The sequence below is a fragment of the Vicugna pacos genome, chromosome 10 (genome assembly GCF_048564905.1).
Source record: "Vicugna pacos chromosome 10, VicPac4, whole genome shotgun sequence".
In the NCBI taxonomy this organism is placed as follows: domain Eukaryota; kingdom Metazoa; phylum Chordata; class Mammalia; order Artiodactyla; family Camelidae; genus Vicugna; species Vicugna pacos.
The window spans coordinates 23,687,247-23,713,025 of NC_132996.1; the positions used below are offsets into that span (position 1 = coordinate 23,687,247).

General features: G+C 36.5%; 1 protein-coding gene across 2 annotated transcripts; it reads right to left on the reverse strand.

Moving 5' to 3' along the window:
• Window positions 1–130: 130 nt before the first annotated feature.
• AAMDC (adipogenesis associated Mth938 domain containing) lies at window positions 131–25,680 on the reverse strand. 2 transcript variants are annotated; one of them, XM_006213646.4, is made up of 4 exons: window positions 25,541–25,680; window positions 19,067–19,216; window positions 2,290–2,385; window positions 131–305 (listed from the first exon to the last, which is right to left on the reverse strand). In XM_006213646.4, exons 2-4 carry the CDS (start codon window positions 19,196–19,198, stop codon window positions 165–167), a joined length of 369 nt encoding a protein of 122 aa, XP_006213708.1. In that variant the 5' UTR covers window positions 19,199–19,216; window positions 25,541–25,680; the 3' UTR covers window positions 131–164. The 2 variants fall into 2 exon arrangements, with proteins under 2 accessions (XP_006213708.1, XP_072825259.1); XM_072969158.1 differs by lacking the exon at window positions 25,541–25,680 and adding an exon at window positions 21,244–21,381.
• Window positions 25,681–25,779: the final 99 nt, after the last annotated feature.

Consider the following 25,779-nt stretch of genomic DNA (forward strand, 5'->3'; position numbering starts at 1 on the left):
TTTCCCCACATCCCCCCTAGGACAGGCACCTTGCCTAAGTCATCCATGTATCCCAAAGCCTAGCACAGGACCTGTTCAGAAATGCTTGTGGAGGCTGGTATGGACACGGTAAGAGTGATAGTCACAGGCATCACTGCTTAGTGATTTATTCTCTTAAGTCTCCATCAGCAGGTGGAATGGAACACCCCTCCCACCCTGACGCCTTGGGTAACCAAGGCATTATACTCCTTTACTGCCTGCTCTGTCTGGAGGACCCGCACATCAATGCCTTTTTTCTTGAGGTACTCCACAGTTGATGGGGGTACCTGGAAAGAAGGAAAAAGATGAGTAAATTAGGGGGAAAGGCCGCCAGGGTTTCCTTTCCTGCCATAGGGCAGATCTATTCTAGAGAACTGGACAGTGACAACTGTCTCCTCAATCACCCAGTGTGTCACCAGTCCAGAATTTGGCAGTGAGCCCCAAGAAGTTAAAAAGGCTCCTAAGAAGTTGACAGAGTATCATAAACTGTGTGCATACAGCTCAGGTGAAATGGAAACTGTAAAGAGCATGGATTTTGGAGTCAGTGGTGAATTTAAGTCTTTACTAGCAGTGTGACTTTGGGTAAGTGACCTAAATTTTCTGAGCCTTTGTTTTCATGTCTATACATAGGGATAATAATACCTAGCTCACAGGATTGGTAGTACTAATTCAGCTAAGGTATGTAAAATCTCTAGCATGTAAGTGTTCAATGTTTTGAGTCAGTCCAACCTGAGTCTAAATTCTAACTTTGCCATGTACTAACCCACAGACCTTAGGACAGCTAAAGTCTCTCAACCAGAATTTCCACCCCTATAAAATGGAGATAATAATGCTTAAAATCACAGGGTTGGTTTGAGGATGAAACTAATGAATGTATGTATACTGTAGCTCAAATGTCTTCTCAGAAAGGCCTTTCTTCACCACCCCATTTTAGAGAAGCTCCTCTTGAGTCACCATTTTCTTCACAGCATTTATTACAATCTGAAATTTTCTGTTTTTATTATCCATGAGGGCCTCGAACCCCTTGTTTGTCTTGTTTATCTTGTCTCCAGTGCCTAGAATAATGTCTGATCTATAGAAGGTGCTTGAGTAAATATTTGTAAATGAATTTGTATAAAAGATTCTCAATAGTGGCAGCTATTATTGGATATTTTCTCAGCTCTGGCTTGTCCTGAATATTATTTTAAATAGATTTTAATTAGACTCTGCCTCGTCAGAAAGAACTCTGAGTGAAGTGTTTTTCAGAATGCCCTATATTACTTTTTTATATGTTTGAACAATTTTGTAATCTAACAATAGTCTTACAGATAGAAATTATTTTAATGGAGGAAAAACTAGGTTAAACTAAAAAAATATAAATAAATAAGGGCACCTTCATCAGTAGGGAACTGGATTTTAGGACATCTATATAAAGGGAAGAAGGAGGTAGGCCTCTATATACTTACGTGAAGGGCTGTCCACAATGCAATAATGTAACTGCATAAAAAGTTACAGAGCAATATGTATAGTGTGAGCCTATTTATGTAAAATATTTATGTAAAAACATGTATATCAGTATGTGTTAAGTGTATATACATTTGCAGATGCACAGAAAGAACTGGAGCAGTTATAGATAAAATGTGGAGACTGGGAGAGGGAAATCTTTCACCTTTTAAATTTTAGATTTCTACTTTGACTCTTTTACAATAAGCATGTATTATTTCTATAAGTAAATAAAAATAATCTTTTCTTCTTTTTTTATTATTTAATTATCATTATTATTTTATTTTGGTGGGGGGTGGGAAAGGTAATTAGGTTTTATTTTAGAGGAGGTACTGGGGATTGAACATAAGACCTCGTGCATGCTAAGCATGCACTCTACCATTTGAGCTATACCTTCCCCCCAATCTTTTTTTTTTTTTTTCTGAAAGGGGAAAAAAAAAGCTTAACTTCAATGTGCCCAAGGGAAAAAAATTAAAAGTACTGTAAAAATGGAAAATACTATAAATATGTAAAGAGCCAAGTATTGATAGCTGTAGAATTGAGAAATTCCAGGATTGAGGAATTTCTGAAAAATAGTTGAACAACACAGGCCTGTGGTTAGATAGAGACTGGAGATTCCAACCCTTACCATAAGGAAGAGTCACTGTTTTATCCTGGGCCATCCACTGGCTCAGCTAAGTGAGGGTGCATGATATATAGAGATGACCTCCAAGGAAGGACATATCTCTAAGGTAAAGATCCAGGAGCTCACCACATATCCTCAGGAATGCTCTACTCACCACTACTTACCTTCAAGGCCTCACTCATCCCTCGGCCAATCACAAGGGTCTGCACACCCTTCTCGACAACTTCCTCCACATCTGCAGGCTGCACACCAGGAGAATGCTGGGCATGGGAAGAGAAAGTACACCAGCAACCTGCTCTTTTAATCTTTCTTTGCAATCAGCATTCGTGTGAGATTCATTCATTCACCTGTTCATTCATTGAAGAAATTGAGGTTTACTCTGTGCCAAGCATCCTTTGGGCCCTAGGAGTAACAGAAGATACAGTGCTGCCCTTGTGGAGCTCTAAGTCTAGTGAAAAATACAGAAGACTAAAATGAAATTTCAGTAGTTTTACAAGTGCTACAAAGGAAGTAAGTTCAGGATGTTGTGAGAACACAGAGAAAAAGCACCTAATTCAGACCTGGGGAGCCAGGGCAGGCGATTAGGGAAAGCATCCCAGAGGAGGTGATATTTAAACAGACCTAAAGGACAAACAGGAGTTAGCCAGCTTAAAGGAAATCAAGGGAGCAAGGTATATACCAAGTGCAGAACAGCATGAACTAAGGCTTAGAGGAAAGAAGAACCCAGTGAACTGCAAGTAGTTCAGTATGACTGGAGTGTAAGTGATAGGTGAGGGAGTGGAAAGAGATGAGGTGGGAGAAGAAAGCACAGGCACACCATGCCAAAATGTGGAAATCTCCACAGTTTCCTTTTTCTGAGCCCCTTTCCCACTTAACTCCAGGAAAATTTTGATGCTTTAAAACCTATCTATCACTCTGTAAAGTCTTCCTAGATTCTCCCAGGGATATTTAAGGTAAGATGTTTAATGAACATTAATCCAACATGAAAGGATGGTGGCCTCTGAACTGCTTCCACTTCAGCAAAGGGAATACAGGAGTTAAGAGTTTGGTAAATACCAGCCTAACCACTGGGCTTCACCTATTATGTGTCTGCACAAGGGTCTCACTCAGCATTGAAGCTCAGAGACAAAGCCTTTCTCCCCTGACTTGTCTATCTCTATCCTTTTACTCAGTCAACAGGCATTTAATGAGCCCTGACTCTACACCATGCCCTATACTAAGCCCTGGAAATACTGAGATGAACCAAGTAGTCCCTGAAGGAGTTTTAGTCAGGTAAGGTTAGTGAACATGTGGAAATAGGTACAATAGGGTGAGATAAAATACGGTTGAGGATCTTGGAGTGAATAAACATGAGTGGGAAATTGTCATTGGATGACATGCTGTTTTAACTGCAGCTTGAAGTATGAGTAGGAGTATGCCTTGATGCAATGGTTGTGGAAGGGGTACATTCTAATCATAGTTAGAGATAGTCTAGGGTAGGGCTGCTGAATATACCAAGAAGACAACAAATGTACCAAAGAGGGCTTTTCAGACTAGAAGCTGATGGTTTAGAGGAGATATAAAAGAGCAAATATGAGTCTTTTTTATTAAATCCTGGAATATCTTACATGTTTATAGTTGTATTTTTCATAATACATCTGTAGAAGTTATTCCAGGTGATCTGCATAACAGTAACACAAAAGCATCCATTCTCCTTGTTTTATAGATAAGGAAACTAAAGCTCACTATATACACTTTGGCCAAGATGACACAATTTCTAAGTAGTAAAGTTGGGATTTCAACAGAAACATGTTTAACTTCTGATTTAATGCACTTTATTATAATTCTATAACCTAGGGAGCAATGTTCTTGAAGCTTAAAAGAACTAACCCTAATGACCACATAGAGTTGTCATGCTTAAGCCCAGTGCCTGGCCCATTATAGGTACACAGTAATTGTTATTTTAAGTGTGACCTGAATCTTCCCTATAGCAACTTAGATGAAATGGACAGATTTCTTGAAAGACACAACTTATTAAAAATACAAAAAGAAACAGAAAATCTGAATAGTCCTATAGATGTTAGAAATTGAATTTATAATTTAAAAACTTTCCACACAGAAAATTCTAGGCACATATAATTTATTGGCCAATTCTATTTTAAACATTTAATAAAAATCTTCAACAAAACATTAGCAAATCTAAAGTTTGTTTAATATTTTAAAAATCAATGTATTTCACCACAGAGTAAAGAAGAAAAACTATGTAATCATCTCAAATGATGCATAAAAAGCATTTAACAAAGTTCACTATGTATGATTAAAAAAAAAAAAGCTCTCAGCATGAGGTCCTGGGTTCAATCCCCAGTACCTCCATTAAAAAAAAAAATCAGAAGTCTCAGAAAACTCAACTAGAATAGCCAAGATACGGAAGCAGCCTAAATGTGCATCAAGAGATGAATGGATAAAGAAGATGTGGTATAAATATATGATGGAATATTACTCAGCCATAAAAAGGATGAAATTGCCATTTGTGACAATACGGATGGACTTAGATGGTATTATGCTAAGTGAAATAAGTCAGACAAAGAAAGACAGGTACTGTATGATTTCACTTACATGTGGAGTCTAAAATACAGAACAAGTGAGCAAACAAAATAAAACAGATTCATAGATACAGAGAACAAATATGTAGTTGCCAGAGGGGAAGTGGGTAGGGGAGATGAGTTAAATAGGTGAGGGAGATTAAGAGGTACAAACTTCCAGTTACAATATAAATGAGTCAAGGATGAAATGTACAGCATGAAGAATATAGTCAATAATATATGGTGACAGGTGGTAACTAGACTTACTGTGGTGATCATTTTATAATGTATAGAAATAGTGAATCACTATGTTGTGCACCTGGAACTAACATAGCATTGTAGGTCAATTATACTTCTGTATAAATAAATAAAATTTAAAAATAAACTACAGGGAACCTTCTTTAGATAAAGGACATTAAAAATCTACAGCTAAACATCAAGTGTAATGTTGAAATCGTAAACATTTTCCCCAAAAGATTGGACATAAGTATTAGCCAGATATTTACTTCCTTGTTATCTCTTGGACCTGTCCATTTCTCTCAATCTCTACTGCCACTACCCTGGTCTAACCTGCTATTACTTACCTAGCCTATTACAGTAACTTTCTAAGTGGCCTTCATAAAACCACTTTAGGCCTTTCCAATTATCCATTCTTCAAATTGTAGCTAGAGGGATTTTTGCAAAACACAAACCCATTAAATTCACCCTCTGCTTAACAGCATTCAGTGGCTTCTCATGCCTTTATAATAACTGCCAGACTCCTTAAGATGGTCTGTAAGTTCCCAGCTCCTCACGAGTCTCACTGCGTATCACTTTCTTCATGTTCTATCTGGAAAACAGTTTGGCATTTTCTTATAAACGTGTGTTTATGTGATTCAGCAATCACATTCTTAAGTTTTTCCTAAAGAAACAAAAACTCACATTCACACAAAAATCTGTACATGAATGTTCACAGCAGCTTTTTATTTACTCTTGTTTCCTAAACTCAGAAGCAGCATCTCCTACTCTAGACCTTCCCGCAGGCTTATGGATATAATTGACATATAGCACTGTATAAGTTTAAGGTGTACAGCATGATTTGACTTACATATACCATGAAATGATTACCACAATAAGTAGTTAACATGCATCATCTCATATAGATATAAAAGAAAATAAACCATTTTTTCCTTGTGGTGAGAACTCCTAAGATTTAGTCTTTTAACAACTTTCGTACATATTCACATAGCAATGTTAAATAGTCATCTATAGCAGCTTTATTTGTAGTAGTCCGAAACTGGAAACAACCCATATGTTCATCAGCTGGCAAACGGGTAAACAGATTGTGATATAATCTAACAACGGAATACTGCTTAGCAATAAAAAGGGACAAATTACCGATACACATCCTGGATGAATGTAAAATGTATTATGCTGAGTGTAAAAAGCAAGTCTCAAAAGACTATATACTGTATGATTCTATTAATATGACAAGTAAATGTAACATATATTAGGTCAATATGAAAAGTATTAGTAAGGCCTGTATGTTAGATAATAGTATTGTATCAATGTTAATTTCCTGATTTTCATCACTGTGTTATAAGGGAATGTCCTTGCTGTTTTGGGAAATACACACAGGTATTTAGGCATAAAGGGTAGAATATCTACAACAGTTCAGAAAAAAGTATCAAAGAAGAGGATGATAAAATATGATAAACTGTTAACATTTGAATCTGGGGGGAATGAGAATTCTTTCTAATATTCTTGTAACTTTTCTCTAAGTCTGAAATTTTAAAATAAAGTTTTTTTTTAAAAAGTATAGTAGAAGCAGGTTATAAATTAGCAGGAAGAGACCAGTATAGGCACACATATGTACTCACTGCTTCCTGATTTATTTAGCCAAAGGAACAAGGCTTAGTAGAAGCCAGGTGGCTACATAACGCAGGAGCAGATGCAGCACTTCTCTGCTGGCTTTCTCCATGTCCCTTGATTCCCTGTGGGGTGTGCAACTACTGCTGACACTCTTCACTCAGTGAGTGTTCCACAGCTGATAGCAAAGCCAATTGCTCACACCTTTTTATATTCTAACTTACCTCACCAGCATCTTCCTAAGGAATTTACACTAAGTTATATGAGCTTACACTGAAGGGAATGTCCAAGAGTGAATGAAACTGATCAGCAGCAATAGTGCATTTTCATTGTGGGAGAGGATGCAGAGCTAGTGCGCAGGTGGCTCTGAAGAGTATCTCTGCTTCTACCTTTCCCTGTTCTCCACAAAAATCAGAAGAGATTGGGGGAGATTAGATTCTTTATCTCTAAAGTAATTTAGGTTCTTATATTTTTAAAAGGCAAAACAAAACAGGATTTTTTTTCACTTGATTGCAATAATTGGTTCTTAAAGAATGTAAGAGGATCGGATTAGATACCCTTTTTAGTTCCACAGCTCTATGACCAATCCTAGAACCACCCTGAGCTGAACAGTTATGATATTAAGAACGTAACTTTTTTTTTCTGGGACAATGACCAAGGTAAATATTTAACTGAATCACAAATCAGAGTTAGAGAGCTTCCTCTGCCTTAAGTAAGTGCATTTATCTGAAATACTGAATGATTCCTTCTTTTAACAAAGAATAGTATCTACTTTGAAAAGCACCATGATCCCTAGACTGTTAAGAGCTCACATTCTAGTATAAGGAAACAAGGACACTGCTCAAAATGAAGGGAAAGTTCACACTAGAGTGCAAAACCATAATCCTCTGGAGATTCAGAAATTGGAGACAGCCACAGCCCATCAGGGTTGCCGGATCAGTGGAACTGAAGTGATGAATTTGGCTGCTGCGTGCTAACTGCAGGCCCCGGGTGTCACATACACAGCATTAAAAGATAACTGCAGCCTATGGATCCAGGCCTTGGTGGGCAACTGCTCACTGCCTTGTGCAGAGGCCTGTGATTGGAGCAGTGGCCTATTGACGCATCCTTAGCCTGCCACCAGCTCCTCCTCTGCTTCTTCCAGTCCCTCAGGGCAAACCTCTAAGGCTCTCTGTCCTTAGTGAGTGTCTGATTCTGTTCATCTTCTTTAAGAGCTTTCCATAACATGTCGATGTGAGGTTGTAAAAGCTTATTGTTTTCTCTCAGAGGAAAGCTATTAATTGTGGGAAAATGTCCAGCTAATGGCTAAACAACAAGTTGGCATCCTGTATGGCTTGGACATTTCCCCCTATCTTATGTTAAATTCGAAAATAAAATGTTCCTAAATTACACTTTCAAGGAAGCATTTCCTTCTGCTGAAATGAAATGAGCATAAATGTTACTAGCAATGCTGTTATCTGGCTGTATTGCTGATAAAAGCAGATTCTGAGTGAAGGTTAAAGGATCTCTGGAATCTGTCCCCTGTGGATGCTCCCTGGGTCACATACTTATTATCACTTGCCTGAATTAATAGTCCCTTAAGTGATCTTCCTACTGCTCCCAGGACAGAGGCTTCTTTTTTATGCCACAGGTTGCTCTGGTAATCTGGTGAAGCTTATGGCCCCCTTCTCAGAATAAAGTTTTAAAATGAATAATATAAAATATACCAGATTGCAAAAGCAACAGATTTTATGTAAATAAAATAATCAGAATATTAAAAACAGATGTGTGGTCTAGTAATGTGCTTTTTATTAGTTGAGAGGAGTGGAAATCTTTCCAAAAGTCCATTATTAGACTTGCCCTCACATCTCATAGTGCAGACTGCTAGCTGTTCTTTCAAAATCCATTCTGCCCCTTTTCAGGTGCATGTGGCTGCCCAGCTAGAGAATGTTTTCTCCATTGCAAGCAGGGTGTGGCCACATGACTATGCTATCAACAGAATAAAACACAATGAAATGTGAACAGAGGAAATGATCCGACAGCTGGGTTTGGGCCCTAAAACAACGGGCGTGAACTTTTCTTCTCATTCCCCTTCATTTCGTGGTTAGAACTCAGGCAAGGCTACAATCAGTTCCCATCATTCAAATGCTCTAGAAGATTGTAGACCAACACAGGAAAAACCTGGGTCCCCTGCTGTCCCTCCTGCCCCCAGCTTAGACTGGCCACACTAGTATATGAGAGAGAGAGAGAAATACATTTCTATCTTCTGGATTTGGGGATTTCCTCAATAGCAGCTTGGCCTTTACCCTAAATAATCCACATACCTGTTCCTGAGCTATTTGGTTAGACAAATGATTTGGGGTAGAATGGATACCAGGGAGATAACTGTACTACATCAGTATAAGGGACCATGTCTTATGTGCAGAACATATACAAAGGAGCTGTAATATAGGAATACTTACCTATGGGAATTCAACTATGTTTTCAGAAAAGAGAGAGAGAACTGCTGGAATAGTGAGGATAATTCAGCCATTCTACTCAAAGAGCATATGCCCTGGGCTGAGCATGAGACAGCAGACATGCATCTGCTATTACTTCCATCTCAATTTCATTGTTGCTGCTGCCAGTGTGAACCTTTTGTCTCTCTGTGTTTCTAGCGTTCAAAACTACAAAATGCATTTTTCATACAACATGGACCCCGAATGCAAGGCAACTACTTTTCTGCTCCTCTATTTGAAGATAACCGGTGTGTTCTAATATGTAAGGATCTTCTTAAAGTATTTGGACTAAAAGCAATTTTAATCTTAAGTGCTGACTTTAACATTTAATCCCTGAAAAAGACTCAAGTCTACGATACTAGCCTCAATAATCAAAGTGATTGAATCTAAGGCTTGGAAGGGCCTTACATGTCCATCTAACCTCAACCACAAATGTGATATCAGAGTCCTCTATAGAAATAAATGTTTTGTAGGTATTGATGACCAATTGAAGAGCTCGCCCTATGAATCTGCTCTAGCATTTCCCCCACCCTTCTGTCTATGCATATATTTTCCTGGCCTGTAAGCTAGTTCTCTAGTTTACCTGGGAAAGATTCCTTTTAAGAATCAGGTCAAAGATCACACCTTCTGAGAATACTCCTCTAACTCACCCAGGCAGTCCGTTCCTTTTGTACCTGTTTTGGTTCACATATAATAGCACTTATTACAGTTGTCTCTTTGCCTAATTCTCCCATAAAACTCCTTGAAGTCAAAGACAGGTAATTTATCTTTAGGACAATGCCTGGCACCCAGTAAGTAATCCTTACATAGTTGACCCTTGAACAACACAGCTTTGAACTGCACCAGTCCATTTACATGTGGGCTTTTTTGAATAGTAAATACTACAGTACTCCATGATCTGCATTTGGTTGACTCCTCAGACACAGAATTGAAGATGTGGAGAAACTGTGTAGTCAGAAGTTATAAGCAGACTTTCAACTGCAGGAAAGTTCAGCACTCCAACCCCTACATTGTTTAAGGTCAGCTCTATATTTTAAAATACTGAATGATAATGGTACATACTAAAATGATTTTTGGATGTTAGATTGTTTGAGCTTCAAGAGAGGTTTCTGAAAGAGTCTGAAAAATTATTAAAGTCCTTTTATTCTTGGGAGCTCCCATCTTCTATTCTGTTTTTCAATATTGACTTGAATAAAGAAAGCAGTAAGGAATGCTATTTATTTTTTACTAATAAATTTAATCATTTCCACATTCCAAAATTGACCTTCTCATAAATTGTTAGTAATACTAAAACATAGTATAAGCACTATAAAAGGGGAATTTAGTAATACCTAAAAGATCTACATTTTTACATCTATACATTAACCAGCAATCCTCATTCTAACAATTTACTGCAAAGATATATCTCTAAAAATACAAAAAATATAAATGCACAAAGTTATTCACTGTAGTATTTTTTTTAAAGAGCAAAATATTGGAAGCAATTTAAGTGCTTATCCAAAGGATACACTGAATAAACATTACACTCACACAGTGGATTACTCAGTAGCTGTATAAAATAAAAAGGAATGTCTCTTATGAATGGACATTTTGATTTTAAGTATATATTGTTAAATGAAGAAAAAAAGGAGCAAGTTATGCTACCTTCTATGTAAAGAAAAGGGGGCTATAAGAAAAAAATATGTTTGTGGATGTGTGCATATGTGTGTGTGTGTATTTGTTTATTTAAAAAAAAACAGAGAATGAACCAAAAACTAATAAAAATAGTTACCTATCAGAGTGAAGTAGGTATGGGATGGAAAAATTAGGGAAGGGAGTGAGGCTTTTCTAAATGTACCTTGTTAAATAGTTCTGACTTCTGAACTATGTAAATGTTTTATATATTAAAAAAGTATATCAACAATAAGAGAAAGAGGGAGACACTTAAAACTATATGCCAACAGAAACAAATGAACCCAACTGTATATCAAACTGATAATATAAATATAAAGATAATTGAAATTTGACACAACATTGTAAAATGACTATAACTCAATAAAAAACATGTTAACAACAACAACAAAAAAGATAAGTAAATTTTTTAACATAATATTCCGATTGTATACCTAAGTGGGAATATGTTCTAAATATAAAATATCTATAAAGATAAGTTTCAGGTGTACAACATAGTGATTCACAATTTTTAAAGGTTATGTTCTATTTATAGTTTTTATAAAATATTGACTATATTCCCTGTGTTGTATTGTATATCCTTGTAGCTTATGTATCTTGTGCCTCTTAATCCCCACTGGTAACCACTAGCTTGTTCTCTATATCTGTCAGTCTTGTTTCTTTTTTGTTACATTTGCTAGTTTGTTTTATTTTTTAGATTTCACATGTATGTGATATCATATAGTATTTGTCTTTCTCTGTCTTATTTCACTTAGCATAATACCCTCCAAGTCCATCTACATTGATGCAAATGACAAAATTTCATTTTTTTATGCTGCGTAGTATTACAGTGTGTGTGTGTGTGTGTGTGTGTGCGCGCGCGCGCACGCGCATACACATCTTCTTTATCCATTCATCTGTTGATGGACACTTATGTTGCTTCCATATATTGGCAACTGTAAATAATGCTGTAATGAATAGAGGAATATAAATATCTCCTCAAGACCTTGGTTTTAATTCTTTTGGATATACCCACCCCAGAAGTACAATTGCTGGATAATATGGTGATTTCAATTTTTTGAAGCATCTCCAAACTATTTTCCATAGTAGTGGAATCATTTTACATTCCCAGCAACAGTGTACAAGGGTTCCAATTTCTCCACATCCTCACCAACACCTATCTTTTTGTTTGTTTGTCTGTTTGTTTTTTTAATAGCCCATCTTGACAGATGTGACATATTTCACTGTGGATTTGATTTGCATTTCCCTGATGGTTAATGATGTTGAGCACCTTTTCACATTCCTGGTGACCACATATATGTCTTCTTTGGAGAAATAATTTTTCAAGTCTTTTGCCCATTCTTAATTGGGGTTTCTTGTTTGTTTCGTTTTGTCTTGTTTTTTTGCTATCAAGTTGTAGGAGTTCCTTGTGCAAGGATACTAACCCCTTCTCAGATAAATGGTTTGCAAATATTTTCTCATGTTCCCTAGATTGCCTTTTCATTATTGTAATTGTTCTCTTTACTGTGAAGAAGCTTTTAAATTTGATGTAGTCCCTACTTTCTCACACTATGCACAAAAATACATTCAAAATGGATTACGGACTTAAATTTAAGACCTGAAACCATGAAAACCCTAGGAGAAAACAGGCAGTATGCTCTTTTACATTAGTCATAGCAAGAGTTTTTCGTATGTCTCCTCAGGCAAGGGAAACAAGCAAAAATAAACAAATGTAGCTACATCAAACTAAAAAGCTTTTGCACAATGAAGGAAACTAACAACAAAACCAAAAGGCAGCCTACTGAATGGGAGAGAATATTTGAAAATGATATATCTACTAAGAGGTTATATCTAAAATGTACAAAGAACTCATACAACTCAACATCAAAAATACAATAACTCAATTGAAAATTGGGCAGAGAATCTGAATAGACATTTTTCCAAAGACACAGAGATGGCCAAAAAGATGCTCACTATCGCTAACCATCAGGGAAATGCAAATCAAAACCACAGTGAGATATCACTCACACCTGTCACAATGGCTATTATCAAAAAGACAACAAATAACAAGTGTTGGCGAGGATGTAGAGAAAAGGAAACTCTTAGGCACTGTCTGTGGGAATAAAAACTGGTACAGCCACTATGGAAAATAGTATGGATGTTCCTCAAAAATAAAAAAAAAAAATAGAACTACCATACAATCCAGCAATACCACTTCTGGGTATTTTTCCAAAGAAAATGAAAACACTAAAAGAATGAAATCTTACCATTTGCAACAACATGGATATACCTAAAGGGTATTATTCTAAGTGAGAGAGAGAGAGGGAAGGAGAAAGCCAGAGAGAGACAAATAAAGCAAATGTGGTAGAATATTTAAAACTGGTGAATCTAGGCTGATGGTATACACGTGTTCATTATTATGTTTTCCAATTTGTTAATATAGGTTCAAAATTTTAAAAGGGAGGGAGAGGTTCAACATAGGCTTTCCATGTCAACCAGGTTTAGAAGGTGAATGGGTAAAACACAGCAAAAGCAAACAAATACAAAAGCAGAAAGGGTTCAGGACAGTTCAGCTCATCTGTTTTTCCTTAGGTAGCAGTGTCCTGAGCACAAGATCCTTTAGTCTGATCAAATGGACAAGTCTCTGAGAATTATGTTACACTTTACACCTATTGCCTGTATTATATATTAAAATATAACCACAAAACCAGGGACAGTTAGGTAGAGGGCATTTTGGGGGATATGGCATTTTGAAAGACAGGTAATATTATTATATCAAGGATAATTTTTTTGTGATAATGTGATCATTATTCGTGATAATGATATTATGGATATGTAGGAGAATGTTCATGTTCTTAGGAAAGAAATGCTAAAATATTTGTCATTTATGCTTAAATGATTGGGAGAAAAGTGTCTGTGCGTGTTGTGTTTGCAAGAGAAAACATGGTAAAGTATTAACAACTTGAGGATTTTAAGGAAGGGTATATGGGTATTTATCATAATATTCATACAGTTGTTTTGTAGGTTTAACATAGCTTAAAATTAAACGTTGGAGTAAAGTTTCCACATTTACTTTGGTTCTCTTTACCCAAACCTGCTAATTGGTTTGGCTTTCTTTTAATTTTACACTTTTTGCCATATCTTCCTCCTTGTCTCCTTTCAGCCCAACAAAGGAATATATAAATGAAAGACCTATACATGTTTACACATAGAAAACTCTTCTCCAGTAAGACAGTTACTGCTTTAGGACGGAAATGAATGAGGACAGTATGTAACAGTAGAATACTACGGGCTTTATAGTAAGACTCAGGCTCAAATCTTGGTTCCAAAGCTTATTAATGGTGTGACCTTGGAAAAGCTATATTTAATCAGGCACATGGTAGTTGTTTAATGATTGGTAGAGGTTTGGGAGTAGGTGGTAGTAATTATTATTTCAAGGACACTGGTTGAAGATAATAAATTTTCTTGATATTTCCATTCTGCAATCACTTATATATTCTGCCTCTCCATCCTTTAAACTAATAAAAAAAGGAATCACAACATTAACCTACCTCAGAGGGAATGTCACAAAGAAAATAAAAATATTTTTAACGACATTTATAATGAAAAATTCAGTGCAGCCAACATTTATTGAGTTCCTACTTTATAGGCACTGTGTTAATGCACAGTTCTTGCCCTTGGGGAGTTCACCACTTAGTGAGGGAAACACATAAATACACACTCAGGATGATACAGGTGAGCGGCACTAAGTGCTGAAACAGAGGCACAAAGTATTACAGAAACACTGAGAAGGGAGTAAGCAATTCATTATCACAAGGACTATCAGGAAGTGCTTCATAGAGGAGATAAAACAAAAGCTAGGAACTGAAGGATATATGAGATTTCAACAGGTACAAAGGGGAGCAGGTCATTTCCAGTAAAGGAAATGGTTTTAGCAAAGGTATAGAGAATGAAGGATCATGGTAGGTTTGTAAGGGAATAAGTATTTGGTATGGAATAGCTAGGTCTTCAGATGTGTGTTATGAAATACAGGTGATGACACTGAAAAGAAAATTTGGAACTGTATCATTTTTTTAAAAAAGGTCCTGAACACTATCCTAAGGAGTTTTTGCTTAATTTTGAGGTCTATGGAAAGCCTTTAAAGTTTTCTAAGCAGAGCAGTGACATGACCAGTTCTATCGTTTAGAAATTATAACAGAAGACAGGCCTGAAAAAGATAGAATAAGAGGCAGGAAGACCAGGTACGAGATTGATGCCATAGTCCAGGCGAGAGAACTGGGCACCAGGAGGGAGTAAATACAAAAGACCTTGCTGAGGCTAAGTCAACAATCGGACTTTGCTGGATATGGTGGAGGAGAATATTGGAGAAATAAAAATTGTTTTTGATGTTTCTCTTCTGGTGACCATGTGGATAGTGGCAGCATTAATGGAGATGGGGGACACAAGAAGATACCTGGATATCTGAGGGGTGGGAAGGCAGGGAAAAGAAAATGAAGTCAGCTTTGGATGTGTTCAGTTTAAGTTGCCCAAGGAACAACTCATATGCAGATGGGCAACATGTGATTGAATATTTTTATAGTTTGGATGACTGTTCAGCAAATATTTACTCCTCTTGCCCTCTTAATGTGGGCAAAATATACTTATATGCCCTGCTGACATGGAACACTGATGTTGGTGAACCCAGGGCAAGCAAAGCTTTGAAATGTACTTGCTCAGTGGAGCTTCTGTTTGTGAACATCAGCTAGCACCATGAGAAGATCAGGTCCTGGCTAGCTCGTTGGTCCACGGAGGATAAGAGACATATAGAGCAGAGCCACCCAGCCAACTTGCCACGTGTAGCTTGGAGTGGAGCTGCTCTAGCTAGATCTACAAGCATGATAATAAATTCTTATTATACATCACTAAGTTTTGGGTAGTTCATTAAAAAGAATATCTGAATGATACTACTGTATACTTAGAGCATAAAGAATAACCAGAGATAATACCTCCATCAGGTGATGTAATAAACAAACGTAGTAGTCCAAAGTAATAAGAAATCCCCTAAATACTCTTATGCATTTAATCCCCTCAAGGATTGCCTATTAAGCAGGATTTGATGTACAAATCGGAGTGTGTCATGTTATTTTGTTTATTTATTATTGTATTATTATTTTATTTTGGCAGGGGGTGGGGAGGTAATTAGGTTTATTTATTTTTGGAGGAGGTACTAGGGATTGAACCCAGGACCTCGTGTGTGCTAAGCATGCACTCTACCACTTGAGCTATACCTTCCCCACCAAGCCTCTTTTAAAAGAAGTAATTTGGTCATTTTAATAGTAGATAGAAAAGTAATTTGGTCATTTCTATAGTTACATTGGGAGAGACTAATAGTCTATAGCAGAATAGTGTAGAGCAGTATTATGTGCTAGGCATTGTGCTACATAACTCAGGAGGAGAAAATTAACTTTAAAAAAATGAAGTACCTACTATGTGACAGGCACTATGGTGGATGCTTTACAAAGATGAACATACTTAGTATTCAAAGCAACCACATGAAATACACTGTTTTCCAGGCCCCACCCACAAGAGATTCTGATTCAGTAGTTGGGAGGAGTGAGAGAGATACAGAATATGCATTTTAAACAAGTCCTAGGTGATTCTGATGCAAGAGATCCATGAATCACACTGAGAAATACTGATTGAGAAAAAGGAAAGAATAAATTTGCATGATAGCAAGTGGCATGCATTTTTTAAAGTTTTTCTTCCCAACCCATGTATCAACTGATGACAAACAGATATTATTATTCTCCTTTTATGATGGTGAAACTGAGGTACAGAGAGGCTAAATAACTTGGTTAAGATTATCTAGCTAAAATATGACAGTGCCTGGACCTATGAGTCTGAAGATATACTAGGTATCTCTATCTAGCTGCCCTAATGTAAGTTCAGCTCAACATATTCCAAAAGAATTAATCATTTTCTCTACCCAACCTGTGCCCCAAACACAAACATATCTGTTCCTCCTCTTGATATACCCAATCTCAGTAAATGGCACCACCATATACCCACTTACCTACATTCGAATTCTCCTTTACCTGCGAAATCTAAGAAACCACCTTATCCTGCCAATTTCACTTTAATAGTTTTCAAATTTGCTGTCTTGTTTCCACCTACACTACTACCAACTTAACAATAACAGCTTCACTTATTGAGTGCCTACACCATATTGAGCACAGTACATTAATCCTAAGATCAGCTCTAAAAGGTGGGTAATGTTATTATTCCATTTGTAGATGAGGACTCTGAGGCTTAATAGCTTTAATCTGATGTCCTTTAGCCTCAACGCAGATGAGTTCTAGTTCAACACTTCAGCTTCCTCTCATCTTTCCCAGTTCTTTCTCCAGCTAGTTCTAGAACATTTCTTCTTGTGTATTCTGCTGACAAATGAAACTTAACAAGATAAAAACATTACAGCAAACATTTCTTATTTTCAAATTATCATCAATGGTACCTTCACAGTTTTGTGTAATTTTTTATCAATGAAAATAAAATTTCTCCATTTATTGAGATCTTCTTTGATTTCTCACATCAGTTTTATAGTTTTAGTAATGCAGACCCTTTGCATATTATGTTAGGTTTATACCTAAGTATTTCAATTATTTTAAACTATAATGAAAAAGAATATGAAAAGGAATGCATGTATGTATATGTATGACAGACATTATGCTGTACACCAGAAATTGACACAACATTGTAAACCCACTATATGTCAAAAAATTATAAACAAATGAAACATAATATCATTTACAGTTTTGTATTTTTTAATGTTATAGTTTATAAGAGAAATCATGATGTAGTAGAAAGGAACAGGAAAGAAGGTTAGAATATGACCTGGATTGACTATTTGACTTCAGATTTTTCTAAGCTCTGTGCTTGAACAACTGTGTAACTTCTCTGTACTTAAGTTTCCTTGATTACAAAATGAGTTTAATGGTAATATTAACTAATATAGTCTTATATGGGAAAAATATAATATATAGTGTTAAGTCCATTTTTGAAGAAAAAAAATCTCTCCAACGTGGCACACTCATAAGTTGGTTCTACAATATATCTTAAACCCATAGTCTGGATAATCTTTGTCAGTCACATCAATCTCCTGCTTAAGTATCTGAAATGGCTATGCCTTGTCCACCGAATAAAATGTAACCTTAGCTCTGCCAACACTCTGTCAGCTCTACCACTGCCTACTCTTGCACCTCTCCAGCTTTTCTTTATGAAACAATCCAATGGAGACATTTGCTTCACAAGCATTATGGCTTCTTATTTCTCAGCCTTCTCTCATTCTGTCCCTTCAAAGCCTCCTACTCCTTTTACCAATCCAGGTATATTCCTTTTGTTAAGATCCAGGTTGGTACCTAACAAGCAACTAGGAGTCTGGATCAAAACAATGAGTGCATGCAGTTCAAAACCAAGGCATAAACAGAGAGTGTGTGTTGAGACTCTCTTTATATGGGGCCTGACTACGTAGGTATGTCTCCTTACTGTGCAGAACAAGGGGATAAACTATAACATCTGGAAAGTTTCCTTAAACAAAATCCATACGAATGCTGGATAAAAATAAACATCCCTTGAAATGTATAGCTGAGCTTGGAAAAAGGAAATGGAAATTCCCAGAGGCTAAAAGTGAAGACAGAGTTGAAACTCAGAATGTGAACTGATAGCGAAGTAACGCAGGTACACTTGCCATTCTCATAGTCTTTTATGAGGCATTCTGAGACTAGAAGACAAGGCTTGAGCAAGGTAGGACATTAGAATTGTGCACCCCCTCCTAATTATGCAAAGTACCTGTCTGAAACCCATTTTCAGTGAAAGGCATGACCCCCCCCCAAAAAAAATCCACCAACTGGAAAAGGGAAAAGACAACGAAACCTGTCTGCCTGTAAAATGGTGCAGTTACTTTGGAAAACAGTCTGGCATTTCCTCAAAAGGTGAAACATAGAGTTACCATATGACCCAAAATTTTCAATCCTAGGTATGTACTGAAGAGAAGTTAATGATTCTGTTCATATGAAATGTCTAGAATAGGCAGGCACATCTATAGGAACAGAAAGTAGTAGTTGCCAGGAGCTGGAGGGAGGGAAGAACAGGCAGTGACTACTAATGGTCATGTGGTTTCCTGTGGGGTAATATATTCTGGAATTAGTAATGGAAACTATTATACAAGGTTATGACCAAAAAAGTCCATTGAATTGCATACTTTAAAAGTTTAATGGTGAGTTTAATGGTATGTAAATTATATCGAGAGAGAGAGAGAGAGAATATGAAAGAGACAGTTACTTTTCACTTGAAAGTTGGTCATTATGGCTTAGGAGTTTGGAAATCCTTCATCTGCTTTATGCAGTGTCAACCATACACTAATAGCTTACCTCAGTTCCTGTTTCTCTCCAATCCCAAGCCCGGCTTCCCCCTGGCCACACTTTGCAGTCCTTATAGATTTTAGTAGAGCCTTGTACTTTCATTTGCCCCCATGAGAGGGAAGCAATTTCAGGGGAAGTCATAAGGAACTTAACTCAACTCTGAAATTAAAAGAAAAATATACTAAATCAGTTATAAAGTTGAAATAGCTCCAAAATATAGGAACTATACTACATATAAAATATATTTTGAAATACAACACTATATACAAAATATAGTAAGCCCTGGTCCTCTACGAGTTAAGAAGCATCTTCCTCATTTATGTGGTTGTCATTTCTCCTCCAGAGGTCTAAAAAGTAAAATGTTATTCTTGGGATCCTAAATCATCCAACCATGGAAATTAGATACTATAATTACTTCTCAAACTCTGGGGGGAATTCTTTGGATATTTTTTGTGAAGTAAAATTAAAAGGTGGATATTTAATTCAGCACGATGGAGTGAGGAGGGTGACAAATCATTTCTCAAAAAGCAACTATAAAGCTGGACAAAACTGTCAAAAGAAACATTTGGCACTATGGAAAAAATATGAAAGGCACACTACCTTCTAAGAAGTACTTATTCATGAAAACCACTGATTTTCACCAAAAAAACAGTAAGATGTTTTGTTGTTCTTGCCTGGGATTACTCCCAGCTCCTACATCAGTTCCATTGGCACAGAAGTTCAACTTGGTTGGGGCAGGACATAAAAACCAAGTCTTGCTGCTATAATCCGAGGAGGCTCACTTGATTTAGAGCATTATCAGTTAAACTGGTGACTCAGTGGCAAGTAAATGTGCATGGCAGGTGGCTCAGCTTCCTTGATATTGTGAGCCTGTATGAGGCAAGAGATGGATTGTCAGAATAGGCAGGGATCTGAAAGGAGCCCCCAAGAGGTGACACAGCCATGGGGGCTTGATAAGCTCTCTATATATCCAGAGTGAAACAAAGACTGTAAGCATACCAACAAAGACAGGAGTAGGCCTAAGTCATGCAAATGTTCTGGGCCAGTGGAGCCTACAGAACATGTAAAGTGATAGCATTGATAAGTACAATTACTAAAAGGTGCTTATATCAGTCAGCGTTCTCCAGAGGAACAGAAATAGTAGACTACACATAGTTAAGAGATTTATTTCAAGGAAGCGGCTCATGCAATTGTGAATTGGCCAGTACATTTTGGGCAGGCCGGCAGGCTGCTAACTCTAGGCAGACACTGTTGTTGCAGTACTAATGTGTTACTTCTTCTTCCTAAAGGAAATCTCTGTTTTGCTTTTCAGGCCCTTCAACTAAGAGTATTGAAGATAATCTCCTTTATTTAAAAGTCAACTGATTGCAGATGTTGACTACATCTTCCAAACACCTTCATAGTAGCATCTAGATTAGCATTTGATTGAATAACTGAGTACTATAGCCCAGCCAAGTTGACACATAAAATTAACCATCGCAGTCCACCCCTTGACAATTTGGCACTTATAGACATGTCCTTAAACTGAATTTACTCTCCAAATAAAGACAATATCAGTGATACTTCTGCCTAATATTAATAACTACTAATCAATTTTTGCAGCTTCAACCTCTGAACATCCATATTTTAAATGTATTATGTAACAAAGGACATAAACACATTGTTTTTGGTGCTATGGGAGGAAGACACAAATTTATAAAACATGATTCCTGTTAAGGAGTTAATATTGCACTAGAGGAGAGAAGACATATGCAAATAAGTATAAAAAAATTTAAAAGGTAACTTAAAAACTACAAGGTAAGTTTTGAAAAGTGGTAAAAGGGAAGAATAATGAATTGCTGTGAGTATTGAGAAGGACTTCTGCTTTAGCCTGCTAGAATTTCCACAGTGAAATAACACAGGCTGGGTAGCTTAAACAACAGAAATTTATTTTCTCATAGTCTGGAGGCTGTAAATCCAAGAGCAAAGTCCCAGCAGGGTTGGTTTCTGGTGAGACCTCACTTTCTGGCTTACAGATAGATTCCTTCTTGCTTTATCCTTGCAAGGCCTTTGCTCTGTTGATGAGCACTCTTGTTGTCTTTTCCTTTTCTTGTAAGGATACCAGTCCTATGGGATAAGGGCCCTACCCCATGGCCTCATTTAACCTTAATTAACTCCCTAAAGGCTCTGTCTCCAAATATACTCACCCTGGGGATTAGGGCTTCAACATACAGATTTTGGGGAGACACAATTCAGTCCATAGTTGCTATCTTATGGCAATACTAAACAGTCTTGATTACTGTAGCTTTGTAGGCACTTTTGAAACCAGGAAATGTCAGACCCTCAACATTGTTTATCATTTAGAAAATGTTTAGGATATTCTGGGTCCCTTGAATTTCCATATTATTAGGACGAACTTGTACATTTCTATTCTACAAAAAAGACAACATAAGTTTTCTTTCAGTAAAAATACTTATTTCATCAGGGAAACTGGTCTCAACTAAGCTCTTAAGAAATAAGAATAGATCAATGCATAACTCTCAACAAAAAAGATGGCAAGACACTTCTAAAAGTGCTTTCTTTAATGAACAGAATTCTACTGCAACACAGAATTCAGTCATCATTAAGAGAAAGAACCAGAAAATGGCTGGCTTAAATCTTGTTTATATTACTTCTTTTTACTTTCATATATTTTCCTATGAAACTACCTTGAAGAGCATAGATTCCTATTTCTGTTGACACTTAATAGCTTTCTCACTACATATAACATATCCATATATTTCTAGATGTATTCTTACAAAAGTGAGTTTTAAACAAACCTAAGTAAATTTGGTTATCACTGATTAGGAATTTCCCAAATTGGCCCCACAGCTGAATCCAATTCACCTCAATATATATTTGCCAGTCTTACAATATCTGTTAAAAAAAAAGGGTAACAATACAACGATAATATGCAGGGGAAACAGAAATATGTATAAATTATTCTGTTATAAGGCAGACTGTTATAATGCAATTTGGAAAAACTGAAAGCTAAGCCATTAAATTTTAAAATCAAAGCATAATTATATTCTTGTAGAATAGATAAACAAAATTATATGTATAGCACAGGGAAATATACACAAGATCTTATAGTAGCTCACAGAGAAAAAAATGTCTCCACGAATATATTTATGTTCACATAGGACTGAAAAATTGTGCTCTACACTGGAATTTGACAAACATTGTAAAATGATTATAAATCAATAAAAAATTTTTAAAAAGCATAATTATATTCTATTAAATGCACAGATGTTATTTAGTGTTCAGTGAGTTTTCACAAGTGTATAAACTTGCCAAGTATGAGACAGCATATATCTAGAAAATTTCCTTGTGCACTTTTCTAGTCAATGCCCTTCCAGGCTCAAAAGAAACCATTATTTTGATTTCTATTCCCATAGATTAGTTAGGGAATACAAATCCATATTGATGGATTTGTATAATACCTCCTCTTTTATGTCTTTCTTCTTTCACTCAAAATACTTTTGAGATTCACCCAAGTTGTAATATGTATAAAGTGTGTATCAGTCTGAGTAGTAGTCTGTTGAAAGACTATCACAATTTATTTTTCCATTCGTCTGTTGATGAACATTTGGGTTGTTTCTTTTTGGTATTTTGAATAAACTAGTCAATAATTGTGAGTGAAAAATTAAAGTTTTTCTCTCTAAAAGAATTTCAATTATCTTTAAAATTTTCTTAGTCATAAAGATTGAGTGTAGGTAATTTAATGCTTATTTAAAGGCTTCTTTGTGGCAGTACCAATAAATCCATAACAGATTATTTTTTAAAAGCCACTCTTTTTCTATCTTTACCTTCTAATCTAATATACATAACTCAATTACTTAAGTACACAACCTGGGATTAGATTCTTGTAAGCCACAAATTCTCTTAGCCAAAGCAAGGCAAGAAGAGATGGTGGTATTATGGGTGCTTATCATTTATTTTCTTTCCAAGAACAGACTTAGTGAAGATATGACCTAAACCTTGCTTTGCAGTAAACCATCTCTTATCTTTTGGTTGGATATAACTTTTGATGCCCAAGGACTTTGTTCTAATGCCAATCTTGATTAGAAAAGGCAGAAACTGTAACCTTATTTATCAGTCTCCCTTTGAATAACAGTGTGAGCATTGACAAAAGAAAAGAGAAAATTGTATACAGCTTTTTTTTAGAAAGTGATTTTTACAACCCCATGGGAGAACAGGAGGTGAGGTGCTTGAAAAGCTGAAAGCAAAGAGATAGAAAGGAAAGGGGTGGGGGGTGACATTCACAAAATGATATAATTACATCTTTCTTGTGGTTTGAAGGTTCTTTCCATCAAAATTCATTCACAAAGATATGATTTTATTTAATAATGTGTACCTACCTTTTGTTTAAGGTCAATTAAGTTATGATCTTAGGAAGAATTTTTGTATCTTCCTGCAAAACTGTTGTGTAAGATGTATCCTGAGTGGGATTTTAAAATGCAGAATAGATAAACAAGATTATACTGTATACCACAGGGAAATATAAACAAGATCTTGTGGTAGCTCATAGTGAAAAAAAAAAGTGACAATGAATATATATATGTTCATATATAACTGAAACATTGTGCTTTACACTAGAATTTGACACAACATTGTAAAATGACTATTACTCAATAAAATGTTAAAAAAAAATGTATCCTGGATCAGATTTTTCTTAAACTGAGGTCTTCAGGTCCCCAGGTCAAGCGATATATACTTGGCAGTTTGAAAGTTCTACCAATATGTTTTAGTCTTTTTTTTTCTTTTAATTTAAACGTGGTATACTTGATGTATAACATTATATAAGTTTCAGGTGTACAACACAGAGATTCACAATTTTTGAAGATTATACTACATCTATAGCTATTATTATAAAATACTGGCTATATTCCCTGTGTTATATAATATATGTTTTAGTTTAGTTTTGCATTTCATTTCAGTGTTGCTTAAAATGATATTTTATCACACATTAAATTAGAACTTCTCTTTTGCTATGATAACTCATCACTGTAGGTATTTTCCTAAAGAAGACTTTTCTTTTTTTTTTACCTGCTTATTGTGGTAAAATATACAAAACACAAAATTTACCACTTTAACTATTTTTTAAGTGTATAGTTCAGTGGCACAAAGTACATTCACATTGCTGTATATATTTTAATTACAGCAGTATTTCTTAAACTGGAATTTTCAATATTTGTAAATTTCAAAAGAATATTTTTTCCCTTTTATAAAGGGTTTGTATATTACTTGAGATTAGGACTCAGTATTCTAGGTTATAAATTCCTCTTACAATGTAGATGTTTTTCTCCTGATAAATAAAGATTCTTTCTTTGGATAATGAGTATGATACAGACTACTAGTTTTTCCCTTTATTACCTAGAAATGCAGAACAGAATTCAATTTTTAATTGTAATCATTTTCTCTGTTCCCAATATAATTACTTGCCCATATATTTTAAAATTTTCCTTTAATTGTAAATTGTCCTATTTTACATGGTTCACATTATACCTTTTAGTAAGTACATACAAGTTTTAAATGTACACTGAAATTTTTGGATCTAAGCTGTAAACTTTAAATTACATATAGTGTAAATTAAATCTAAGTATTAGGAACTCCTTTCTTCAGTAGTAGCAACTAACATTTTTAAAGTATTTACAATGTGCCAGGACAATCAATTTACTGTGAGTTACCTAGTAAAATCCTACGATGCAGGTACTATTATCACCCCCACTTCATGTAAGTTCAAAGAAATGAAAAAATCTTTCACAATGTCCTGAAGCAGTTGTTAGGATTCAAGCCTGGTTGAACTCCGAAGCTCAGGCTCTTTAACCATAATGCACATTGTATCTCAAGCTGCACACTCTACTTTGCATTACTGACGGTTTTTCTCAAGCTGCACACTACTTCGCACTATTTATGGTTTTCCTGAGATTCTTTGCGGGTGAACACTCCGTTTCCCCCAACGAAGCAGAACCCTGTCTTCTAACAAGCTTTTTGCCCTTGCACCAAGTTTCCTAACACGTTCGCCCTCAGTGCAGTCCTACCCCCTCCTCCTCACACCCTGGCAACCACAGCAGGGCCCTGTCCTCTCACATCTCGGTCCCTGTGAGGATCCTGGTCCCTTCAGACCCTGATTTCCTAGTAGGGCCGCAACTCCTCAGACTGGTGATTCCGACAGAGAACCGTTCCATCAGGCCCTCGTCTCCGCGAGTCCTCAGACGCTGCTTTTCCAGCACAGGTGCGATTCTTCAGCAGCAACCCTCAGCAAACTTTCCCAGAGACTTCTCCGTACAACGGTCCTATCCCAACCCCTAAGTAACGGTACCTCTCTACCTTTTTCCTTTCCAGTTTTCTCTCAGAATCTTGTTTTTCGCTCTATTCTCTTTTTCTGATTCTTATTCACTCTCAACTTCCTCCACCGTCTGGTGGCCCGGTTTCAGTAACGGGAGTCTCCCCAAAACTTACCCAACGCGCTCTCTCCGATGAGCCGCGATCTCAAACGTCTCCGTACTTCACCTCTCACCTTTGTTCCGGCGGTCTCACTAGGCGCTCCCCCCACTCGCCCCGCCCCGAATAAGCCTTTCGGCCAGTCACCGAGCGAAACCCCGCCCCCTCCAAGCCTATTGGTCATCTTTCCTGAAAAGTCCCGCCTTCCCAGCTTCCAGCCCGCCTCCTCGCCCCGCATCCCTTGTTTTCATTCCCCC